Source organism: Protopterus annectens, chromosome 2.part2 (assembly GCF_019279795.1).
Source record: "Protopterus annectens isolate FY-2018-M chromosome 2.part2, PAN1.0, whole genome shotgun sequence".
Classification (NCBI taxonomy): Eukaryota; Metazoa; Chordata; order Ceratodontiformes; family Protopteridae; genus Protopterus; species Protopterus annectens.
The window spans coordinates 40838461-40862934 of NC_056730.1; the positions used below are offsets into that span (position 1 = coordinate 40838461).

Here is a 24474-nt window from a genome sequence, read left to right on the forward strand (position 1 = left end):
GATTTGGTGTCATGATGCCTAGACTAAAAACATATTCCCAAGAAATACATACGTCAGCAAACCCCTCTTGCAATCAATGAATGAATAAAGATGACATTCGCATTAGAATTTTATTTTTAAATAACGACATGCTGAGGAACTGTTCTTCTGCAGGCATTTTCTTCTTTGTACAATCTCGCTCTCATTCTTTCCTTTCAAATTCCTTGTGTCATGGATAAAGCTCAGCTATTCATTGTAAAATACCACATAAAACTCTCCTGAAATGGGCCATAGGCATTCTGGATTTCAACCAGATTAACAAACAGAAAACAGTACAGAAGACCTGTGCAATTAATTCTACCAGCACAGATTGGCAGGCATGCACAGGCCATAAAATGCAGATGTGTGTGTGTGTGTGTGTGTGTGTGTGTGTGTGTGTGTGTGTGTGTGTGTGTGTGTGTGTGCGTGTGTGTGTGTGTGTGTGTGTGTTATGGGTGACAGAGACAGGCACTGGAGTGAAGGCTGCTGGAAAAGTGACTAATGGTAGAAGTAATAGTAGTATGGGGTATCTACAAGAACATGGGCATGTTGCTAAAATCATCTTGAAATTAGAAATCAATTCTTATAGTAAACACTGGATGATCCCTAGCATTAGAATGCCCATTGCTGTGTTGAGCAGAAGTCACTATTCAATTGTACTACAGTTCTCTGAATTTACTTCACATCAATTTGCTAAGAAAATATTGCTGAGCCCATAGTTGGAATTCTGTTGCATGTCTCCCAAATTTTGTACATTAGTTTTCAAAATGAAGTATATTTTTCATCATATTAGTAGTAAAAATACTAACATTCTTTTTATGAAACCACAGTACATTTTAGTAAGCTGTTTGTTCTTCACCACTCGAGAAATGAAAGTTATGTTCTTACCATAACAATAGATCTGTGTTGCCTTGCCTCTTCCTTCTTCAATGGATGGGTCTTCAGACCTGACCCTCAGATCCATCTTCAACCACTCAAGATTTTTTATCCCAGCTCAGGCTCCTCCCCTTCTTATAACCCTCTGCAAAGTCCAAAATTACCTCAGGCTAAGTTTGCCCAAGAATTCAGACAACCCCCTAATGGTAGTAATAATAATAATAATAATAATAATAATAATAATAATGCAAAACACTATCAAGGTAATATGAATGCTATAAGTTGACGTGCAGCAAAAAGTCCACTTGAAGGGCCTTCATAATAGGGTAGTCCTGTTAAACCAGAGATAGGTGGTAGTGGAGTTGAGGAAGGACAGAAACTTTCATATCTGATGTTCTCTCTTCCATCCATTACTCAGTTTATTTGCAGAAAAGAACAAAAAGTTGAACAGATTTTCTAAGTGCTTTCATATGGTCTATGAACATACAACAGGTGTAGCATGTATTTTTCTTTATTGGAAAATTTCAGGAAGAAAATTGGAAGATTAATATTCTAATTTAAATTGGTCTCCAACTACCTTTGGTAAAAAACGATTGGTTTGAAGGAAAACTCTCTCCTTATGAAAAACAATATATGGAGGTTTACATGAAAGAGCTTGGAGCTCTGATACCCTACTAGTAGAAGTAACTGCCACTGAGAATAATGTCTTCTGTTAGGAAATACAGTTGTGTAAGAACATACCACAACAGCAGATGTCCTAACGATCATTGCTGCATGTTCCTGACATATGGGTTGACACCACTGACATCTGGCTGGAGTACCAAAGCTTTACCTTTCCTAAGTTGTACGTCTGACACATGACCTAAAGCTCATATGCACAGGGGTATAAAAGATGGACATACTAGCGTGTATCCTCAGACTATTTCCAAGCCAATGGCCTGAAGACTACTAACAGAGAACAGTGGTCAGCTATGAGGGGTGTAGCTCATATTGGTAAGAAAATTCCCCCTTATGCATTAAAAAAAAGTGATCAAAGTCTAGAGGAAATAGAAGAGACAACTGAAGATGGAAGAGAGTGAGAGAAGGGAGAATGGAGGGTGGGATGGAATACTGCAACAGTGATCAATAGGACAGTTACTGTTATAGTAAGTTCTTACACAACTGTACTATGTCCTGACTGAAATAACTGCTGCAGTATTATTGACATATGGGTGTTTTCCAGAGATGAAGGAAGAAAGATGGGTGGTAGCTATTGAGAAGGAGAACTGTCCAGCAGTCCAGACATTGTCTGGCTCCAAAAATAGACCTGCAATCTGTTCCTTTGCAAAACGCTCCAGAGGAAGTGACTGCCCTAGTACAATGTGCTTTAGGACAAGAAGGCAAGGTCTTACTATGGTATGAATAGCAGAAGAAAATGGCCTTTAAAATTCAGGCTGCAATAGTCTGTTTGGAGACTGTATCATTTATGATCCTAAGCTGGAACAGCCAAACAGCTGGTCAGTTTTTCTGAAGGATTTAGTTTTGTTTGGGTAAAATCCGAGTTGCCTTTCAATATTCAGGGAATGTAAGATCCTTAAACCCTGTTTTGGGGATTGGGAGAGAAGGTGGGAAGATGAATGGCTTGATCGAGGGACAGCTCATTCACTACTTTAGGCATGAAGGAAGGGTTGCCCTGAGAGTCACCTTGTCCTTGTGAAAAATGGGAAAAGGGGGAATTGGCCACAAGAGCTTGCAACATAGAAAAGCTTCTGGCAGTAGTGAGGATCAAGAGGAGGATGGTTTTCCCCAAGTACAGAATTTCAGAGAAGCTGAAGAAGCTGGTTCAAAAGGAGGCAGAGTAAGCTTTTCTAGCACAAAAATTAAGATTCCAAGGAGGAGGTCATATGGGTTTGCTTGGAGAATTAAGATGCAGAACTACCCTGACAAAAAGTCTGACCTCTGGCCTAAGCCATAAATGGAGGGCTAAGAGGAAAGCAAACACTGACAGCAGACCAATGAACTTTTATGGAGAAGCAGGCTAAGCTTGCAGAGATAATATTGTACTGTAGAGTACCTGTGTTAAGACTGGATCCTGACTGTGTTTGCAGCCCCACAGGCAAAACCTTTTCCACCTAGCTACGTAAGATTTTCTGGTAGTAGGTCTCAGCCTGTTGCAGGACTTGTATCACATCTTCAGAGAGGAAATGTCTTTGAGGTATTAAAATCCTATCATTTATATAGTTAGTCAGAGGGATGGGAGATTCATTTTGAGCAGTGATCCTTTATACTGCGTAATCAGGTCCAGCTGTAGAGGAATCCTCCTGTAATTTATTTTGCCAAGTTAAATAGCAGGGGAAACCAATAACCTTGGCCAAAATGGAGCCAGTAATAGGAGCTTGGGTGTCCCCTTTTGTGCCTTGAGAAGGATTTTTGGAAGGAGAGGCAGAAGAGGGAAGACACAGAACTTCCCTGTCCGCCAGAAAAGGAAGGCAGTCTGCTAGCACATTGACCTGAGAGGTGATGTGTGTGGCTGTGAGCGAGATGTTCATTTGTGTTGCCAAGTTCTAGGCCACCTGTGCTAGCTTGCAAAGTTTGTAAGACCTGGTGCCTCTCTGTTTATGTACACAAGACTCTGATGTTTTTTGTGTACACTAGGAATGGTCCTGGTCTCCAAAGGTGGGTGAAAATCTGATGAACTTGCAGAAGAGCTCATTTCTTACAGGTTGATCTACTCTTGCCGAAACTGGGGTTTTCATTTCCCCTATACTCAGTGTGATCCTGTCCAAGCACATCCCACCTCATCTGAGGCATCCGTGTAAACCTGTTGAAGAGAAGAAACAAGTATGAAGGGTAATCCTGGATTGAGGATGACCTGTCCCTTCCACCACATAAGCTTCTTCTTCAGACAAAGAAGGAGTGGAATCAGTGTCAGTGGGGTGGCAGTGCTGGTACCACACCGACTCAGGTATTGCTTGATATTCCTCATGTGAAGCTTGGCCATTGGGAGCACAGTGACAGTGCCTGCCAAAAAGCCCAAAAGTCCTTGGTATCTCCCTTGTCAAGCAGTAGGCTGCAGAGGAGAGGTCTTGGAATTAAATGGACAGGCTGAGAACCCTCTCCTAAGCAGGAAGACTTGCATTTTCTTTGTGTCCAGCCTGCATCCTAGAAAAACTAGGTCTTGTGTAGGAACCATGTGTGAATTTTTTTTTTTTTTTAGTTTATAGTGAAACCCAGACCTGTCAGAAGATGGAGAGTGAATTGAAGACACAGAAGAATGTCTGGGGAAACAGCCTGGATCAAAAGGTCATTCGGTTAAGGGAAATCTGAATTTGAGTGCGGCAGAAAACTATTACTGGCGCTAGGCACTTTTTGCGAAGAGTCTCAAGGCAGTGAAAAGAACAAAAGGCAGAGCAGTAAACTGATAGTGTGAGGCACTAGAGAAAAACCTGAGAGGCAGGTGGGAATGTGAAAGTAGACATCCTTGAGATCTAATGACACTAAGAAGGCCTGTGGGAGATTGAAAGGTAGAAGAATCTGACGAGACAGCATTTGGAAAGATTTTACTTATTTATTTTACATTTGTTAACCGGGATAGTCCACTAGACACATCTATTTTCAGTGGAGGCCTGGGGAGAAAAGCTCCACACACATCAATAACAAGTCATAAAAAATAAAAAGTTTGCAAAGAAAAAATACATACAAAATGCAGAGAGTCTTAATTAATAGTAGTATGTACATACATAGGAAACAATTAGTAAGACAGAGAAATAATACAGTAATAGAATCACTAGTCAAAATGAAAAAAAAAAAAAAAACCATCAAGAATCATTGCTGGAGAGACGTGTAAATCAACAGCTTCATAAAGATTAAGAGTCAAACCTATAACATCAATCTATTTTTTTTTTTGTATTGTATGTAATTTATACAGTCATAAAACATAGTTCTTACCATTCATCATGAAGTGCATGAATAGAAGGTGGAGGAGGGTCTAGCCTGGTGTACTGCAAGAGCATAGCCAGTTATTAATGAGATGCAGTTTTAATGCTTTTTTAAACTGTGTGAATGAAGTGATAGTAGTCATGTTACAGGGTAGTGAGTTCCAGATTTTCGATACATAATTAGAAAAGAGGGTGTCGCCTGCTGTATTATTAGACTTAATTACCGTGAGAATAAGTTTGTTACTGGAAGAAGAGTTCTGTTACTGGTGTGGAGTGGAGTCCCACAGGGATCACTCCTGGGTCCTTTCCTGTTTGGCCTCTACTTTTCAGAAGTCCAGGCCAACAAGGAGGGACTCTGGCTGACCAAGTTCGCAGACGATTGCAAGGTGGAAGCCATTATTAACTCCCCAAGTGATGTAGACATCCTACAGGAAGGCCTCACTAAGACCAACGACTGGTGTCGAAACCATGGCCTTAAGCTTAATGCCAAAAAATGCGTTGTCATTCCCTTTCGGAAAAACTCCGTTCCCACTAATTACCACATTGATGGTAGGCAACTGAACACTGAAGGTGTTAAGAGATCTGTGGACACAGGTTGACCGCAACCTCTCCTTCGACCACCACATTGCCACCGTGGTCAGAAAGTCCTATGTGGCACATCTCATTACTAAGGGTTTTGCATCCAGGAAGAAAGAGGTCATCATCTCTCCCTACTCTTCCTTCATTAGACCAATCATCGAGTATAATGCCCCATTTGGCATGTACCTCACTAAACAGCTGGAAAGGCCGCAAAAGTACCGCACGAAGAGGATCCTAGGCCTTTACACATGCCCTATATGGACAGACTCAAAAACTCCAGCTTTTCTATGTCTCATATTGTCTATTAAGAGGAGATCTCTCCTTGACTTACAAAGCCAGGTCTGACCCAGCCCTGTTAGAAATGTTACATCTAAAGAAATCCCAATACCTCCGCACCACACGCTCCAGGGACCTCAACTTCATTACCACAATCAACAGAACATGCTGGAAGAACAGGTTCATAACCCAGAGACTGCCCATGCTCTGGAATAGACTTCCCATACATGTCAAGAAGAGCAGCTCACTGGCCCTTTTCAAGAGAAATCTTGATGAGTGGATGGGAAATAGAAAGTTCACCCTGGGGATCATTCCAGTGGCTCAACTTGATACAGGCACTGGGAACCAACGGCGGCATAATGTCAGGGCACTTCTATGGGCTAGGCTTGTAAAGGTTCTGGGCTGCTGGCCTAGTACACACCTATGAACTTATGGAGGTGAAGCAGGTTTTGCAATGCAGGATTTTTCTCTGGTTGATATAGGATTTTATGGGCCAGAAAAAGTTGGTTGTAATGTAGAGTTGAGGAAATTCCAACCAGTTGAGCTGCTTCAATGATGAGCAGTGGACAATGACTGTAAGGTGGCTAACTGAGCATCCACGATTTTCCTGTCTTCATAGATACAAACATAGATAGGGACTTCTTGTTTTCTTAGGTCAAATCTGTCTGAAACCTTGTGATGTATGCCACATAATTCAGCTCCCTCACAGTGAAGATAGCTGAAGTGCAAGTCTGCTTCCCAAATATGTCCAATGTCAACGCTCTGTTAGGAGGATGGACAGAAGAGCTTTCTTCTGTTCTTTTCTGGTGGTCGCCGCCACTACAATGGAATCCAATGGCTGGCCCCTTGCTACAATGTTGACAATCTGTCCAGTAGACCAAGTTACTTGTCTTGGTTATGGGGAATTAGTTCAGTCACTTTCACCTGCCTTCAAGTCCACTTAGAGACAAGATCTACCATCTCATTGGTGGGGGTGAACCACCCAAAATAAGCCAGACCCAAAGGCCTCAATCAAGGAACACTGACTCCATTTTCTGTCTCAGGAGTTCAAGAATTTCCCCGAATAAGACCTCTGGGAGGGGGGGTTATGAAGGCCCCAACCCGTCACTGAGATCCATGTCCTCTGTAAGAGACTTCTGGGGGAAGTCTATGTACCTCCATTTATATGTATGCTTCTGAAGTGCCTCCCCAGTGGGTTATTCTAGAGAAGACTCAGAATAAAGGGGATTTGGTCTGACTCAAGACTGGATTGGCTTGGCTGTGCCAAGTGCATCATATGAAAAGGATTAGGACCCAAGGGTGGTGTATGTGGGATAGGTGGATCTCAGCTAGAAAAAGTCGTCTGCTCATCTGATTGTGAAAGTGCTCTTTTGACAGCCTCAAACGCCGAAGCTGAAGAACTCAAGATATGACTGGTGAGAAGTGAACCAAACTCTTCAGGAAAACCCTGGAACCTGACATGGCTCAGACAAAAGGCTGACACTGGTGTTGAGCTATTCAGTGTCGAGGCTTCAACAGGAAGATTCCAAAACCCTCGGAGTTGAAACTGTTCCCCTGGATCCGGTGCTAACACTTCAGTTCTGGGATCCCTCTAGCTCTGAAGACATCATAGCTGTTCAGGTCAGAGATGACGCCAGATCTGGCATGGACAAAATCTGGGAAATGCTTGGACCTGTAATTCCTGAATCTGACAGACTGGAATAGGAGTTACTACAGGATGATGGGAAGATGCACAACTCCCAGGTCCAATGCTGGTTGGAGCAGGGAGGACACCCTACGGAATCTGGGTCCTAAATCAGTCCACGTGCTTGGAAAGGTTCTTGGTTGACTGAACAAACCGCAGGGAGGAAGTGATGGAAGGAAGCTTGATGAAAGGGCGATCAGAGCTGAGGAGAAACTAGCGCTGGGGAAAAATGTGGCTCCAGAAGAAGAAGAGTTTTGAATCCATTGAGGATCAGCTCAAAGAAAAGCACCAGATCCAAAAACTTGGGAGGATTTTGGAGTCAAGGAAGCAACAGCAGATGAAGACTGATCAGAAGAGCATTTTCTTGACTCCTTAGTCTTTCTCTTTAAGCCCCTTGACTTTGTCCCCTTTATTTTGAAGAAAAAAGTTTCTAAATCAGCATTCTGAGACTTAGATGATTCTTCTGCAGGGGCAGGAATACGTCCCTTAAGAATAAGCTTGTTCTTCCTCTTGGATACTGCCCAGGTACTGAAAGCTGTGCATATAGCACACTGCTCATCCAGTACATTTCAAGTGTGCATCCAAATTGGGTATCTTGTGGCCACAAGCCACACATTTTTTAAAACTCGAAGGTTTCTCGGCTATAAATGAGAGTGACCCTAAAAGGGCGAAACAAATAAAAGCAGTAACTCTAGATTACCATAAAGAGAAAAAAAAAAAAAAAAAGATAGAAAAGAATATAAAAGTAGTTTTTTTTTTAAATGTTGGAGTGGAAAGATGGCACCGAGGCTCAAAGAAATATCAGGGTATATAAAAACCTTATAAAACACCTATATACTATCACTATGACAGGGAAAGTAGGGTGTACAAAAAGTCCAGATTCTGAAGTATCAAACAGGAATGTATAAAAGAAGAATTAATGAAAAGTCTCATGATTTTAAGCTCTTGCCTGAGCAAGGAGATCAGTGTCTGTCTCAAAGGACTGACAAATGAGAATTGAGGTAATGTTAGGCTTTGCAGGGGGTTACAGGTAAGGGGAGGAGCCTGAGCTTGGGATCCAAAGTCTTGAGTGGCCAAAGATGGATCAAAGGGTGGTTCCAAACACCCAGCTGTTGAGGATGGATGGAAGAGACAACATCAGACATAACACTCAAGATAGAATAGATTCTTCGAGTACATAAAAGAAGGTCAACATTATCAGCTGCTAATCAGCTTCATTCTATAGACCGGAGTTTGTTTACCACCATATCCACATGTGCTATTTGATTCTGAACAGGTAATTTAATCAGACCAGTGCACCTATCTAGTAGTTTTTACAAAAAAGTTTAGGTTTTAACATTCTACCTTCCTTTCCATCTTAATTTGTGAAAATTTCACCCTGTTACTTCACAGTGCTTTATTTAATTTGTGTATGGTGTGCATGGTCCTGGGTTCGAGCCTTGCAGAGGCTGTTTATTAGGCAAAGCTCCTCGCTAACCCTCTTCAAGAGAAACCCTGACGAGTGGATGGGAAACAAAAGTTTACCCCGGGGATCACTTCAATGGCTCTGCTGGACAGAGGCACAGGGAACTAATCTAAGGTGGTGGCAAAAGCCAACACATTCCGGCTAGGCTTATAAATGCCTTCAGGCAGTTAGCCTAGTACCTACCTATGCTTACATTATATATTTATATTAACACAGATCTTATGAAACCAAAGCACAAGCATACACACAATGGACACAGCAATCACATGTTATGCTATTACGATTGAAATTATACTGAAGTCCACAAAGTGGGCAGATGTGCTACAGATGTTAGCACTTTTCAAAGATAAGGTCTACAGGTCAAAAATAAAAAGTATGTGTGCAAGTATTACATTAGAGCACATGAAGGAAAAAATGTACTGCTGCATTACTAGCAACTATTACCTTTAAGGAAACTCTGGTACTTATTACATGCATATGAGATACATTACACTACAGCTGCATGGCCAAAAACATATTTTCAGAGGATGCTTCATGCAGAAATTTCCACTGTACACTTTTGTAAAAGGATACGGTGTTCAGCGATCTTTGCCATAAGGTCATCATTGTCAAACAGCAGCAAACATATCACAGCAATGATGAAAAACACAGCTCCTCTTGTCTGCAAGAATAAAAGCACATTAAAAACACAAACAAATAATATGCACACTTGCAGTCATCATTTCTGTTTCTGGCAATAAAGTGCAAGCAAATACACATTAACTGAAAGAAATAAAGAGGTCAGTTGCTTAAGAGTACAACAAGGTATATACATTTAGAATTTAAATGTGGTACAGACATTACCAACTACATAGGAGATGTTCAGTAATCTGCATCCATAAAGTAAAAGGAAGGAACACATTTCTTGTATTAAGGAGGTAGGATCTTATTTGTAGGATATATTAAGCTAAGGCTTCATATTCTACAAGAAATGCAAAGGAAAAGCTATACCGTCACAAAATGTACAATGGCAATTCTATATTGCACCACGTGGCCATAACTCTCTTGCATACATAGGTGTTAAGCATTTGAGTTATGCCTGCACAGACAAAATGGTAATTATGGGTGAATCCCTACCCTCTCTCACTTTTTTAATAGAACATACTCATGAGAAATAAGAAGTTATGTACTCACCATAACATTTCATCTGAGTAGGTGGCTTCATTTGTCTGCAACCTTTGAGTCTTGGATCCGATATCGGATCCGAGTCAGCAACTTATTATACAGCTATGGATCAGAGTTCCTAGCTCCTCCCCTCACCCATAATCCCCTGCCAACCCCAAATGACCTCAGATCAAGTTTGCCCTCCTACATATACCTGGAAAGGTATCCCAACAGGAAAAAGCAGGATAATACAAACAAAACTAACTCTTCTGAAGGCCAGGGGGAAGGAGGGGGGATGGTTGCAGACAAATGAAGCCACCTACTCAGATGGAACGTTATGGTGAGTACATAACTTCTTAATCTGGAGTAGGGACTTCATTTGTCAGCAACCTTTGGGACAGAGTCCCCAGCTACCTGAATCTTGGGCGGTCATCATGGAAGGATGTTCCGGAGCACTGCGGAGCCAAAGGATGCTCTCCCTCTGGAAATGACGTCCAGTTTGTAGTGGTTGATAAAGGTATGAGATGAGGCCCAAGTGGCTGCCGAGCAAATATCATCCAAGGGAACTCTAGATCTAAAGGCAGCAGAAGTACATATGGAGCGAGTGGAATGTGCACAGACTCCCTGAGGTGCGGGCCTCCCAGAAGCTTCATAAGCTAGAAGAATACATTGGGAAATCCAGCGTGATAAGGTGACCTTCGAAACGGCTTTACCCAAACTGAATTTGGCAAAGGAAATGAACAGCTGATCGGATTGTCTGTGACCAGCAGTCCTATGAATATAGAAAAGCAGCTGCCTGTGCACATCTAAAGAATGTAGCTTGTACTCTCCTTTATTTTGATAATTAGGAAAGAAAACTGGTAGGTTGATGGACTGATTGATATTGGTTTCTGAGGCCACCTTGGGTAGGAAGGAGGGATTGGTCCTGAGGTACACTCTATCCTGATGAAAAACCAAGTAAGGGGGTTTCACGGAAAGAGCTTGAAGTTCCGAAACTCTTTTCGCTGAAGTGATGGCTACCAGGAATGCTGTTTTCCAAGACAGATATTTAAGTTTGGCCGAGGCAGCTGGTTCAAAGGGAGAAGCAGTCAAGGCTTGAAGAACTAGTGATAGATCCCAAGGGGGTACGGCTTCTTTGATAGGGGGGCTGAGCAGAAAAGTACCCTTGAGGAAGGTTTTACATAGTTTAGCAGACATCAAAGGACCTGTCTCATGTCCCACATGGTAATGGGAGATGGCTGCCAATTGTACCTTGACTGTCGAACAGCTAGCCCCTTGATGAAAAAGTCCGGTGAGGAAGTCCAACACGGACATTAACGGAGCAGTGAAAGGGTCCAAATTATGATGTTCTGCCCAGACGGAAAAGTGCCTCCATTTACTGCGGTAAACTTTCCTGGTGGAAGGTTTATGCGCTGCCACCAAGATGGCTTTGACTGGTGAAGAGATGCCGGGAGTCCTGATTAAGAGTGGAACTGGAGCAGCCAAGCTGTCAGCTTCAGGTTGTCCAGATTCGGGGTCGGTAAGCCTGATGGGTGGGAGATTAGATCCGGGCTGGGATACAGAATCCAGGGAGGATTCACTAGGTGAGACCACAGGTAAGGGAACCAAGTTTGCCAAGGCCAGAATGGGGCAATGAGGATCATTCTGCTCCCCAACCGCGAGGCTTTCTGTAAGAGCTTTAGCATCAGGGGTAGAGGAGGATAGGCATAAAGTAGACCGGTCGGCCAAACATGCGCCAGAGCGTCTCTGGGGGCTTCCCCTGGTGGGGGAATCAGAGCGAAGAAGCTGTCGCATTTCGTATTTGAGGGAGAGGCAAAGAGATCGCAGCAGGGTTGCCCCCATTTTGCAAATATCCGCTTCGTTACTCGGGAGTTGAGAGACCACTCGTAAGGGGAAAGAATGGTGCAGCTGAGTTTGTCTGCCAGAATGTTGGCCCGTCCCGGAATGTGCGTTGCGATCAGAAAGCGGTTGGTGGAGATCACCCATTCCCACACCCTCATGGCCTCTCGGCAGAGAGGGTAAGACCTGGTTCCCCCCGGTTTGTTGATGTACCAGACAACTGACATGTTGTCCATCTGTATCGCAATAGTTCCTACGGGGAGAAGGCTCTGAAGTGCTTGCAACGCTAACAGCACCGCCCTCATCTCCAGAACATTGATATGCAGGGAGGTCTGTGTCGTTCCACGTACCTTGGACTGTTCTGCCTGAGCAATGCCCCCCCTCCCACCCGAGGCAAGAAGCGTCCGTGGTCACCGTGACGAGAGGAGGTGGAGCGCAGAAGGGTCGGCCTGTATGGAGGTCTGGGGACTGGAGCCACCATAACAGGGCCCTCCTGCAAGCCTTGCTGATAGAGATAGGGTGATTGAGAGGAAGAAGCTGAAAGGACCATTGTACTTGGAGGCCCACTGTAGTACCCTCATATTTAGACGAGCGCATGGAAGAAGCGTTATTGCCGCTGCCATGGAGCCCAGCACCCTCAGGACCAATTCTGCCGGTGGAGCTTCTGATTGGAGGATGGCCCACACATGAAGTCTCAAATTCTGTAGTCGTTCCGAAGTGAGGTAGGCTCGCAGACTTCTCATATCCAATCTGGCCCCTATGAACTCTATCACTTGTGTCGGAGCAAGGGAGGATTTGTCCGTACTGATCGTGATGCCTAACTGGGGGGCTAGGCGGAGAAAAAAGTCTCTGGCTGAGCAGAGTAGATGCCTTGTCGGGGCGGTCAGGAGCCAGTCGTCCAGGTGCGGGAAGACCTGCATTCCCTGGAGTCTCAGGTGGGCCGCTATCACTGCTAAAACTTTGGTGAACACCCTGGGGGCTGTGGTGAGGCCAAAGGGAAGGACCCTGAACTGATAGTGGCTGGCTCCCAGCCGGAAGCAGAGAAACCTCCTGAATCGTCTGTCCATTAAAATGTGGTAGTACGCATCCGTGAGGTCTATTGAGCACATCCAGTCGTTCTCCCGCAAGAGGGGGAGAATGGATTGAAGAGTGACCATTCGGAATTTTTCCTTGGTTACCGACAGGTTCAAGAGGGAAAGGTCTAGAATTGGTCTCAGGTCCCCAGTCTTTTTTGGCACCAGAAAGAACCTGGAGTACAACCCTAATCCGAGCTGGTCTGGGGGGACGGGTTGGATGGCTCTTTTTTCTAGCAGCTGCTAGATTTCTGCGGCTGCAGCCTCCCTCTGAACGGGTGGTACATCGGGGAGGTTCCTGAGTCTGGGGACATGTTGCATTGGGATTTTGTAACCTCTGGATATGATCCGAAGCACCCAGCGGTCTGATGTGATGGACTCCCATGCTGCCAGATGCCTCGAGAAGCGCCCCCGACTGCCTCTAGAGTGGAGCAGTCGGGCAACCCTTCAGGGCTGTTGCGTGGGCCGATCAGACAAAGATTCTCTGGACCCAAAGTTTCTTGGAGCCCCTCTGCCTCTAGGGCGGCGTCCTCCCTGTCCTCCTCTGCCACGGAAGGACTGGTTGTCCGTAGCAGGTTGGGAATGTTGCGATTTCCGGAACCACATCTTCTTCTGTCCCTTTTGGTTCTTGGAGAAGGACCTCTGGGGAGCAGAGAAGCGGACTCTGACGGCAGACGTCTTCCCATCCTTCTCACTCTGGACAAGTGTCTCGCGAACGGTCTTGCCAAACAAGGCAGAACCATCAAAGGAGGCATTCGCAAAGGATGCCTTAAAATGCTCCGCGAAGTCGCAATGTCAGAGCCAGGCCTGGCGTCTCATAACTAGGCCCGCTCCGCTAGCTCTAGTGGCTCCCTCAGTGGCGTGGGACAACAGCTGCATAGAGGTATTGGAAATAGATCTTAGAGTGGCCATACGAGTGGAGTACAACTGCTTGTCCTCCGCCGACATGGACTCTGGGGGGGAAGCAGCGTATTCTTTAATAACATCTCGCTGCATCCTGATGACATGTGCCATGTAGTTCAGGGACCTTACTGAGAAGGTCGCTGAACTAAATACCCGATTCCCAAGGCGATCCATCGAGCGGGACTCCTTACTCGGTGGATGGACCGAGGGGCTGTCCTGAGCTAGTTCCCTATTAGTGGCTGCCGCCATCAACATGGCATCTACGGGGGGGGGACCCTTGCTCCAGTGGGGCCAGTCTGCGGGGGGGCTCAAAATCCTATCTGGGCGTTTAGGGACTGGCTCCACAGTGTCCGGCTCCTTCCACGCCCTGGTGGTAATAAGGTCCACCAGGGGGTCGGCCAGAGGGGACACCCAAGTGGTAGACGGGCCTGCTTCGAATGCCTCCAGAAACACGGACTCGTCGGAGGAAGCCTTGGGGGCAGACAACCCCCCCGTGATCCTGAGCATTTCCATGATGTCTCCAAAGGAGACATCCTCAGGGGGTGACCTTGGGGAGCCTTCACCTTCATCCAAGTCTGTGTCCTCTGTTAAGGACATGGGGGAGTCCACGTGCCTCTTCTTACACTTATGCTTGTGAGGCACTTCCTCGGGGGGGCTGTCCGAGGAGGTCTCACCAGCAATATCCTGTTCCAATGGAACAACCTGGGACATTGAAGCAGGCTGTCCCTGTGGCCAGGTGATGGAAGCCTGACCCAGCAGAGAGGGAGTGCAGGGTGGAGCCAAGATAAGGGCCGGGGGGTCCGGATGCTCTCGACAGAGCCCTCTCCACTACATCGAAGGCAGAGGGGGAGCCGCTCTCCCTGGGCTCCGAAAGCTGACTCCCACTTGGATCCGATGAAGGGATCGGAACTGGCGCCGAAACCGGCGGATCCGGGGGACCAGTGTGCTCCGACCTGGACGGAGCCGAAGGCACACTGAATCCCTTGGATCCGAAGCTCGGCCCACGGCTCCAAGAGGTCGGATCCAATGATGGAACAGACAGACTCGAGGGCAGGGTCGGATCCGAAGTACCCAGTACTGTCGGCACCGACCCACCCCCGGTTCCAACGCTGCCCGGCTCCAAGCGCTCTGAACCCAGGAAGCGGGTCGGAGAAGGAGCTATCGAAGCAAAAAAGGGTGTCGAGCTCCTCCCCCGGAGGGGGGGGGGCAAGAGCACTCCCATCTGCAGCTGGGCCTGGATGAACCTTCTCATCATCCGGTCCAAGTCTGCATCAGACAGGCTGTAGGTGGATCTCGACGAGGCCACCGAGGCAGGCCTGGAATGCCGCCTCGATGACCTCGACGGAGATCAGGTCTCCTCCTCCTCGGGTCCCGGGGAGAAGCAAGGTGATCGGAGCCGAGGAGGAGACCTGGAAGCCGTGGAGGGAGAAGCCCGCTTAGCTGGGGGGGGCCGAAGCGGAGGCCTCGGCCCGCCGCTTGTGGTGCTTCTCCCTCAGTTTCTCCCTCCTGGCCTCCCTGTCCTCCAGCGCCCTAGCGGGAGTTTGAATCCCGGCTGGGGGAAGGGGGCAGGAGTGGCCACCACCACAGGCTGAGGAGGTGCCACGGGAGTAGCGGAGGCCGAAGCCGAATCCGGGGACAGAAGTCCCGCCAGGACCAGCTTTGACCTCCGCTCCATCAGTGCCCTGGGGTTGAACGCTGCACAAATGGTACATCCCGAGGACAGGTGTTCAACCCCAAGGCACCGAATACACAGAGTGTGGCCATCTGCCGGAGAGAGCTTATGGCCACACTCGGTGCACTTGGAGAAGATGGGTTTTGGGGCCTCTGACATGATAACCCAAACTAAATAAAACTACACAAGCATGCTAGGCCCCAAATGCAAGCAACACACACACACTAACGACCAGCGAGGGGAGGGTTAACTCTAAAAAAATTTAAGAATTAACAAAAAAAGGGAAACCTAACACACACACACTGTTTAAATAATGAAAAATTACACTAATTTGACCAGAAACAGAGTCACTTATCAGAAAAATGCCAGGAGCTCGATATCCAGCTGTCACACCTAAGAGCGGCAAACTAGATCTGAGGTCATTTGGGGTTGGCAGGGGATTATGGGTGAGGGGAGGAGCTAGGAGCTCAGATCCATAGCTGTATAATAAGTTGCCGGCTCGGATCCGATATCGGATCCAAGGCCCAAAGGTTGCTGACAAATGAAGTCCCTACTCCAGATGTTAAGATAGCATTCCATAAATGGCTTAAACAATTTTTAAAATGGTACAACAGACAGCCATCAGTATAACAATATGGGTAAGACCACTTATTAATGATCCCATCCTACTTTATACATTTCACAAAATGGAGCCATTCGCACATCAGAAATGCATTAACAATTTTTATTGACATGCCCTATTCTAGAAGATAAATTTTATATTGAAGCATTCCTGTGCCTATGGCTATTTTGTAAGAACATTTCGTTTAGTTAAAAAAATCTGCCTCTGTAAATATGCACTCAGCGAAGCGTATCTATTTCTCTATGAATCGCACAGAAGTACATGGACTTGACAGTACCGCACTAAAGTAAATGTTTTAACACTGTGCAAAAGCAAGCACCAGTAAGGTACATCAGAAACTGACACAATAAGCAAGAAAGATATACTTATGTACAACAAGAAATCTCAAACCCCACAGCTACAGCAGCTGAAAACACAGAAAGGCACACAACAAAGACAGGTGGGGCTAAAGGAAGAGCAGTTAGATGACAAGTGGATACACAGGATGCAACTAGCTTGTACAGTGCTTACATTAGACAGCTCAGGAGGAGACACTTAGGTAAATAGCTTTCAGAGGGATGGAATGCAGCAAAAACACATGGAAGAAGATATGAGGGCCACAAGGGAGGGAGACTATCCAAAGAACAGAGTGAGAAAGTACAGTTGTGTACACTTACCATAAATGGAGATGTTCGAGTATATTCACTGTTGCAGTCATCACATTTGGGTTATCCTGCCAGGGGTATCCTCAGTCGGCCTGAATACCAGAGGCTTAGTATTTCTGCGTCAGTTACTGTCACTCCAGGACTGACGTCAGGTCGTCAGTGGTATAAAAATAGGCAGCTGACACAATTACATCAGTTTTTCTTGCCCTAGCTGTCAGCAGCCCCCAACAGAGAGCTAGGTTAAGGTGGAGGAACACCACCAGTAGAAAGTAAATACCAAAATTTCCTTGTAAGGAGAGAGAGAGAGAGAGAGAGAGAGAGAAGGGGGATGGAGGGAGGGAAACCAGGACTGCAACAGTGAATACACTGGAAAGTACAGTTTTGTACCTACCATAAATGTAGATGTTCGAGTGCTAATACAGCTGCAGTAATCACAGATGGGTTTTCTGCCGTCAGGCGGGTCCTCGGTCGGCCGAATTCCAAAGTCTAGGTCCGGTGTCGGTTGTTGTCACTTTCTTTCCTGACGTCAGTGCGACAGGGGTATATAAGACACAGCCGACGCCATTTTCTTCAGTCTTTCTTGCCCCAGATGTCAGGTGCCCCCAGAAGGAAGGCAATACATAAATTATATATATAATCATGCAATGCAATATAATCCAAAATCAGTAGTTGCAAGCAAATACACCATAGAAGTATAACCCAATCAGGTTGTATGAGGAGGTGTTAGCCACTAGACCTTTACCAAGAGGGGAAGGAGGGAGGGAAACCTGTACTGCAGCTGTATTAGCACTCGAACATCTACATTTATGGTAGGTACAAAACTGTACTATGTTCATCGTGCATACAGCTGCAGTAATCACAGATGGGTAGAATCCCAAAGCTACGCACAGGGTGGTAGGCACTAGGTGGAACTGGGAGGAGCCAGAATGCCCTGCAACACAGCAGTGGCAAAACCTGCTCTAGTTTTGGAGTATAAAGGCAGGTGGTAGTGTTTTGTGAAGGTATGCACAGAACTCCAAGTGGCTGCCCCCAAAATATCTTTGGTAGGGACTCCTCTGAGGAAGGCTGTTGAGGTAGCTGTGGCCCTTGTGGAGTGGGATCTGATGCCTGTAGGAACAGATTTGCCATGATAGGAGTAACAAAACCGTATGCAGTGGCCTATCCATTTTGAAATTGTCTGTTTGGAAATTGGCTTCCCTTGAGCTCCTACAGCATAGGACACAAAAAGTTGTTCTGATTTCCTGAAAGGCTTTGTCCTGTCCAAATAGTAACGTAGCTGTCTATGGATGTCTAAGGAATGTAGCAGCCTTTCCCCTTTGTTTTGAGGATTGGGGTAAAAGGTAGGTAAGTGTATGGCCTGATTTAAAGCTACCCTGGATACTACCTTAGGCATAAATGACGGGTTGGTTCAGAGGGAAACCCTGTCCTGATGGAAGATGAGAAAGGGCTGCACAGCCATGAGGGCTTGTAGTTCCGAAACCCTACGAGCTGAGGTAATGGCCAGAAGGAAAGCTGTTTTCCAGGACAAATATTGCAAATCTGTTGAGGCAGCTGGTTCAAAGGGAGGCAATGTTAATTTTTCTAGAATATAATTAAGATCCCAGGCTGGTACTGGTTGTTTCCTTGGAGGTCTTATATTCTTAGCCCCTCTGAGGAACTGTCTTAAAAGTGGGTGAGAGAATAAGGGTGGATCAGTATTGTATTCTGCAGAAATGGCTGAAGCATGAATTTTGATGGAGGAAAATGAAAGTCCATTCTTCAGCAGCTCAGCTAGATACTGTAATATCTGAGGCAAATTCAGTTTTCTAGGATCCTGGCCTTTTTTCTCATTCCAAGCGCAAAACCGTTTCCATTTTGCGGAGTAAGCCTTTCTAGTAGATGGCCTTCTGGCCTCCAAAATGACATCCTGCACCTCTTTGGAGAGTAGGGTCAGTTGTGGTGTTAAGGAATTTTCCATGCAGCCAGATTGAGTGTTTTCAGCTGACTGTGAAGAGTTTTGTAGCTGTGCTGAGTCAGTAGAAGAGGCATTAGAGGTAGGGTCCAGGGAGAAGTATGTGTTAGGCTCCTCAGGAGTGGGTACCAGTGTTGTCTTGGCCAGTCTGGAGCAATCAGTATCATCTTCGGTCTGTCTGCTCTTGCTTTCAAGAGCACCTTGGGCAGAAGAGGCAAAGGTGGGAAAGCGTAAACTGTCCATGCTGCCCAACTGAAAGAAAGGGCGTCCACTCCAGGCCTTTGGATGAAAGGTCCTTGAACAGAACTTTTTCAATTGATGATTCCTGTGGGAGGCGAAGAGATCTATGTCTGGCCTTCCCCATGCTTGGATTATCTTTGCAAACACTTGCGGATGCAACTTCCATTCGTGTGGGTCTGTCATATTTCTGCTTAGATTGTCTGCCAGCGTGTTTTCCAATCCTGGCAAGTACTGTGCTTGAAGTTCGATTTGCCATTCCAGAGCCAAGTTCCAAAGTGACATGGCTAGCCTGCACAGAGGGTATGAATGTGTTCCTCCTTGTTTGTTTATGTACCACATTACTGTGGTGTTGTCTGTTCTTATCAATAATTGCCCTGGATGCAGGAGGTCCTTGAAAGCTGTAATTGCATTTATCACTGCTAGCATTTCTTTTTGATTGATGTGAAGGTGCTTTTCCTTTTGGGACCATTTGCCCTGAATGCACCTGTCTGTCATGTGCGCCCCCCAGGCGTAGTCTGAGCTGTTGTGATGACTTGATTTGCTTGAGGCTTGCAGAATGGAAGACCTGTGTTTGTTTGGCATGCTTGGGCCGACCATAGAAATTCCTTTTGCAAACATGGGATTATTGGTATTATTGTTTCCAAACTGTGGCTGTGTTGAGACCATAGGTTTTTTAGGTACCACTGAAGTTTCCTCATATGCAACTTTGCACATGGGATTAAAAGAATGCAAGATGCCATAAAGCCCAGAGCCTGCAGGATTTTCCTTGCAGTGAGCCTGGTACAATTTGCTAGTATTTTGAAGTACTGAGTTAGTTGCCATTGTTTTTCTGGCGTAAGATAGGCCATCTGGGTGTTTGTGTCCAAGTTGGCACCCAGGAAAGTTATTTTCTGAGTTGGTGTTAGCCTGGATTTCTCTTTGTTGACTGTGTATCCCAGAGAATTCAAAAACCGTGTTACATAAGCCAGATGTTCCAGAAGTATGTGCTTGCTGTCCGCTTGGATCAGGCAGTCGTCCAAATAAGGGTAAATTTGTATCCCTTGAAGTCTGCAGTAGACAATTACTGATGCCAGGCATTTCGTGAATACTCTGGGCGCAGTAGATAAGCCAAAGGGCAATGCAGAGAATTGATAGTGGATTGAACCTGCAAGAAATCTGAGGTATCTTCTGCAGCTTTGTCTGATTGGGACATGCAGGTATGCCTCCTTGAGGTCCAATGTTACCAGCCAAAACTCCTTGCCCAGCATGGGAAGAAGCTGCTGTAATGTGAGCATCTTGAATTTTGGTACGAGTAGAAATGTGTTTAGGATGGATAAGTCCAAAATGGGTCTCCAGTCGGTTCCTTTCCTTGGTACCAGAAATAGTCTGGAATAAAAACCTTGACCTTGTTCGTGAGTAGGTACCTCTTGAATAGCTTTCATGTCCATAAGCTTTGAAATTTGTATTTGAGCCTCTGCCCTTTGATTGTGTGGCAGGTTCGGCATGCCTCTCAGTTTTGGAAGAGTGTGAAAATGAAATCTGTAGCCTCTGTTTATAATGTCCAGGATCCATTTGTCTGTTGTGATAATATGCCAATTTCTTGTAAATAATGCCAGCTTTCCTCCCAAGGTAGCTGCCAGCTGGGACTTGCTTGGTATGAAAAGGAGGAAGTCATTGGGTTTGTTTCCTGTATTGTTGTGCACTGTCTTCGCCACCTCTTGGTGCTGGAGTTTGCCATTGTCTGCCTCTATATGATCCTTGAGATTGTCCTCTGCCCCTTGTGCGCCTGTATCTACCTCTTTGGGGCTTGTCCGTGGCTGGAAAGGACCAGTTTTTTGAAGGCCAATTTCTGCTAAAACGTGGTGGTTGAACCTGTAGAAAAGCTTTGACAGTTTGCATAGATTTAGCTTTTTCTTCCATTTTCCGTAGTATCTCCTCAGCATTAATACCAAATAGTACATCCTTTTGTAAAGGAGCATCTAGTAGTTTAGCTTTAACATGATCAGGCAAGGTTTGTTCCCTAAGCCAGGCATGTCTACGAATGACTGATCCTGTCACAGCAGCTCTACTTGAGGCCACTAGGGCATCATAGCCACATTGTAAGGTGTGTTTACCCACTTGTTCTGCACTATGCATCATATCCTGCAACTCCTTCAAATCTGGTTGTTCAGGTTGAGACATTTTATTTCTTAATTGTGATAACAGAAACTGCTGATATTTAAGCATATGGAACTGAATTTAAGGCCCTCATGGCTAGGGTGGCCGAGGTATATACCTTTTTCCCCCACCTTTCTAAGGATCTAGACTCTCTTTCGGAAGGTAGTGGATTCTTAGCAGTAGAGGCCTTCATTCCCTTGGGGCCTTGAGAAATGGTTTCAAGGTCAGCATTATGGCTTTTGTAAAGAAATTGGTGAGAGTTAGGAACTCTGTAGTACCTATCAGGCTTGACTGGGGCAGGAGGCAGGGAATCCGCCTCCGAGTAAACATCATCAAGTATGTCCAAGACAGGAGGTATCGCCAGAGGTCTGTGCTGAGGTAACAAAAGAAATTCCCTAAGTCTTTTCTTGGAATCAGAAAAGTCTTGGCCTTCCCAATGGAAGTGTTCCCTCAAGGTGTGCAAGGTTTCCCCAAAAGAAAAATCCTCCGGGGGAGATACAGAAGGAATGGACTGCTCTGCATCAGAATCTTCAAAAGGGGAGTACGAGTGTTCCTCTTCATCAGAATGTTCTGAAAAAATGGAGCCCTGGTCAGAAGAGGGAGAAACTTCCTCCACTCTGGGTCTCTTGTCTGGAGGGGGTTGGGAACCCCTGATAAGAGTAATTAAATCCTCAGCCATTTTTAGCATCTACTTTTTAGGCATGGGGCCTGGAGATGGGCCCTGTGCAACAGGCCTTTTGGGATGCATGGCTGATTTGGACTTAGTAAAGGCCTTTATGGAAAAGGAAGATGAGGGTCTAAAGACACCATGGGTGGAAGTGGACCTGTCCACATTAGGAGGCTCAACACTCACAGTGGCTTCGGTGGTTGTAGTCTGGGTATGGGCCGAGGTACCTGCGGTCTCGGTTACAGAAGACACCGCCAAAGAAGTGTCGTCGGTAGTCAGGGGCTGCGTAGGCATCTCGCTGAGAACCGGACCACGTGTAGCCGGTTTTGGTGTGGTGTCGGTGGAGACCGCGGACCTCGCGTGTCGGTCTTTGTCCTTGCGTTTTTTGGACAAAACGGTAGTCGGAGTCTCCGACGACATTTTATAATCAAAGGCTTTACCAAAAAAGTGCTGGGCGAACTCCGCCCGACGCTTAATAGTGCGTTTATTGAAAGTTGCACAAAAGCGACAGCCCGAGACATCGTGGTCTGGGCCTAAACAAGGTATGCAGAGGGAATGGAAATCCTTATGCGGTATTTGCTTCCCACAAGAAATACAATTGTTAACTTTGTCTGACATCGGTCTGAGGCAAGAAAAGTTTCCCCAATGGGGTACTTAGCTTTAAAGAAGACTTTGGTTTCCAGTTTTTCGTAATTTCAGGAGCTGGCCGACAGGCACTTGCGAACTGTTTCTGCTTAGGGCACCGCGCGGCAAAAAAGACTGGAGAAAATGGCGTCGGCTGTGTCTTATATACCCCTGTCGCACTGATGTCAGGAAAAAAGCGACAACAACCGACACCGGACCTACACTTTGGAATTCGGACGACAGAGGACCCGCCTGATGGCAGAAAACCCATCTGTGATTACTGCAGCTGTATGCACGATGAACATCATCTACATTTATGTTAAGTGTACACAACTGTACTATGCTCTTCGTGTTTCACTGCTGCAGTCATCACATTTGGGTTGATTCACAAAGTTGAAGAAAAGAGTGGAGGCAGTCAAGAAGACTGGGGGCTGGCTAGGATGCCTTGCAAGACTGCGGTGGCAAAGCCTGCCATGGATTTGGAGAAGATAGGCAGGTGGTAATGCTTGGTGAAGGTATGAACAGATGTCCATGTTGCAGCCTCCAGGATGTCCCTGATGAGGATCCCTCTGAGAAAAGCTGCAGAGGTGGAGGTTGCTCTGGTGGAATGTATCCTGACCCCCTTTGCGGGTGGTTTCCCGTGCTGTTTGTAGCACAAATGGATGCAGTGTGCTATCCATTTGGAGAATGTTTGTTTGGATATGGCATTGCCTCTGCTCCTGCAGCAAAGCTGACTAGCAATTGATCAGTTTTTTCTAAAAGATTTAGTCCTGTCCAGATAGAATCTGAGCTGTCTGTGCACATCTAGAGAGTGCAGAATCCTTACCTCCTTTCTTTGTGGGTTAGGGAAAAAGGTGGGCAAATGAATGTATTAGTTGAGAGCCACACTGGACACCTCTTTAGGCATAAAGGATGGGTTAGTCCTGAGTGAGACCTTGTCAGTATGGAAAATGATGAAGGGCTCCACAGCCGTAAGTGCTTAAAGCTCTGATGGTCTTCTAGCTGAAATGATGGCCAGAAGCAAGGCTGTCTTCCAAGAGATACATTTCAACTCTGCTGAAGCTGCAGGATCAAAGGAGGGCAGGGTGAGCTTTTCCAACACAAAGTTAAGATCCCAGGCTGGGGTAGGAGCTCTTCTAGGTGGCCTTATGTTGTTAGCCCCTCGTAGGAACTGCCTGATGAGACAGTGTGAGAATAGCAGTGGCTCTGTGCTGAAATAAGCAGAGATGGCTGAGGCACGAATTTTAATAGAAGAGAAGGATAGACTCCTGTGTAGTAGGTCTGCCAGGTAATCCAGGATGAGGGGTAGGGAGGGCTGTGCCATTCTGGCACCCTTAGCTTGGATCCAGGTGCAAAACCTTTTCCACTTGTCAGCATAGGATTTTCTAGTGCTGGGGCATCTAGCCTCACGTACAACATCTAGAACTTGTTTACTTAGGCTGGCAGCTTGAGGAGAGGTCAGAGAATAAGCCAGGCTGCCAGGTAGAGGGTCTGTGATTGGGGGATGCATGAGTTCTCAATTCCTCTGGATTAGGAGTGTTGGGATCTGGGGTAGGTGTCATGGTGGCAGGAGTTACAAGCTGCACAGCAGTGGATACCAGTGCTGGCGTGGCCAGTCTTGGGCAATCAGGATTGCCCTCGGTTTTTCCTCCCTTATTTTGAGCAGTACCCTTGAAATGAGTGGTAGGGGGGAATGCATACACCAAGAGGTTTACCCACTGGAAGGATACAGCATCCACTTTCCAGGCCTTGCTGTGAGGTTCCCTGGTGCAGAATCTGCTGAGCTGATGACTGGAGTGGGAGGCAAAGAGGTCTACTTTCGGGGTGCCCCATTTCTGGGTTACAAGGGTGAAGGTTCTGAGGTCTAGCTGCCACTCGTGTGGGTCTAGCAGGTTTCTGCTTAAGTTGTCTGCAATTGAGTTTAGAGAGCCTGACAGGAATTGTGCTAACAGGTGTAGTTGCATGGCTGAAGCCGTGTGCCAAACGGTCATGGCAAGCCTGCAGAGAGGATAAGATTGAGTCCCTCCCTGCTTGTTGATATACCACATCACTGTGGTGTTGCCTGTTTTGATCAGTAAAGGCTCCGAGGAGAGTAGGGGTCTGAAAGCTGTCAGTGCGTGAACAGCTAACATCTCTTTTAGGCTG

General features: G+C 46.1%; 1 protein-coding gene across 1 annotated transcript in view; it reads right to left on the bottom strand.

Annotated features, from left to right (window-relative positions):
• SLC30A5 (solute carrier family 30 member 5) overlaps positions 1–24474 on the bottom strand; it is a 1152350-nt gene that overhangs the window by 756331 nt on the left and 371545 nt on the right. The window contains exon 6 of the mRNA XM_044063733.1: positions 9389–9476. Coding sequence (XP_043919668.1) covers positions 9389–9476 — 88 coding nt within the window. The remainder of the gene's footprint in view (positions 1–9388; positions 9477–24474) is intronic.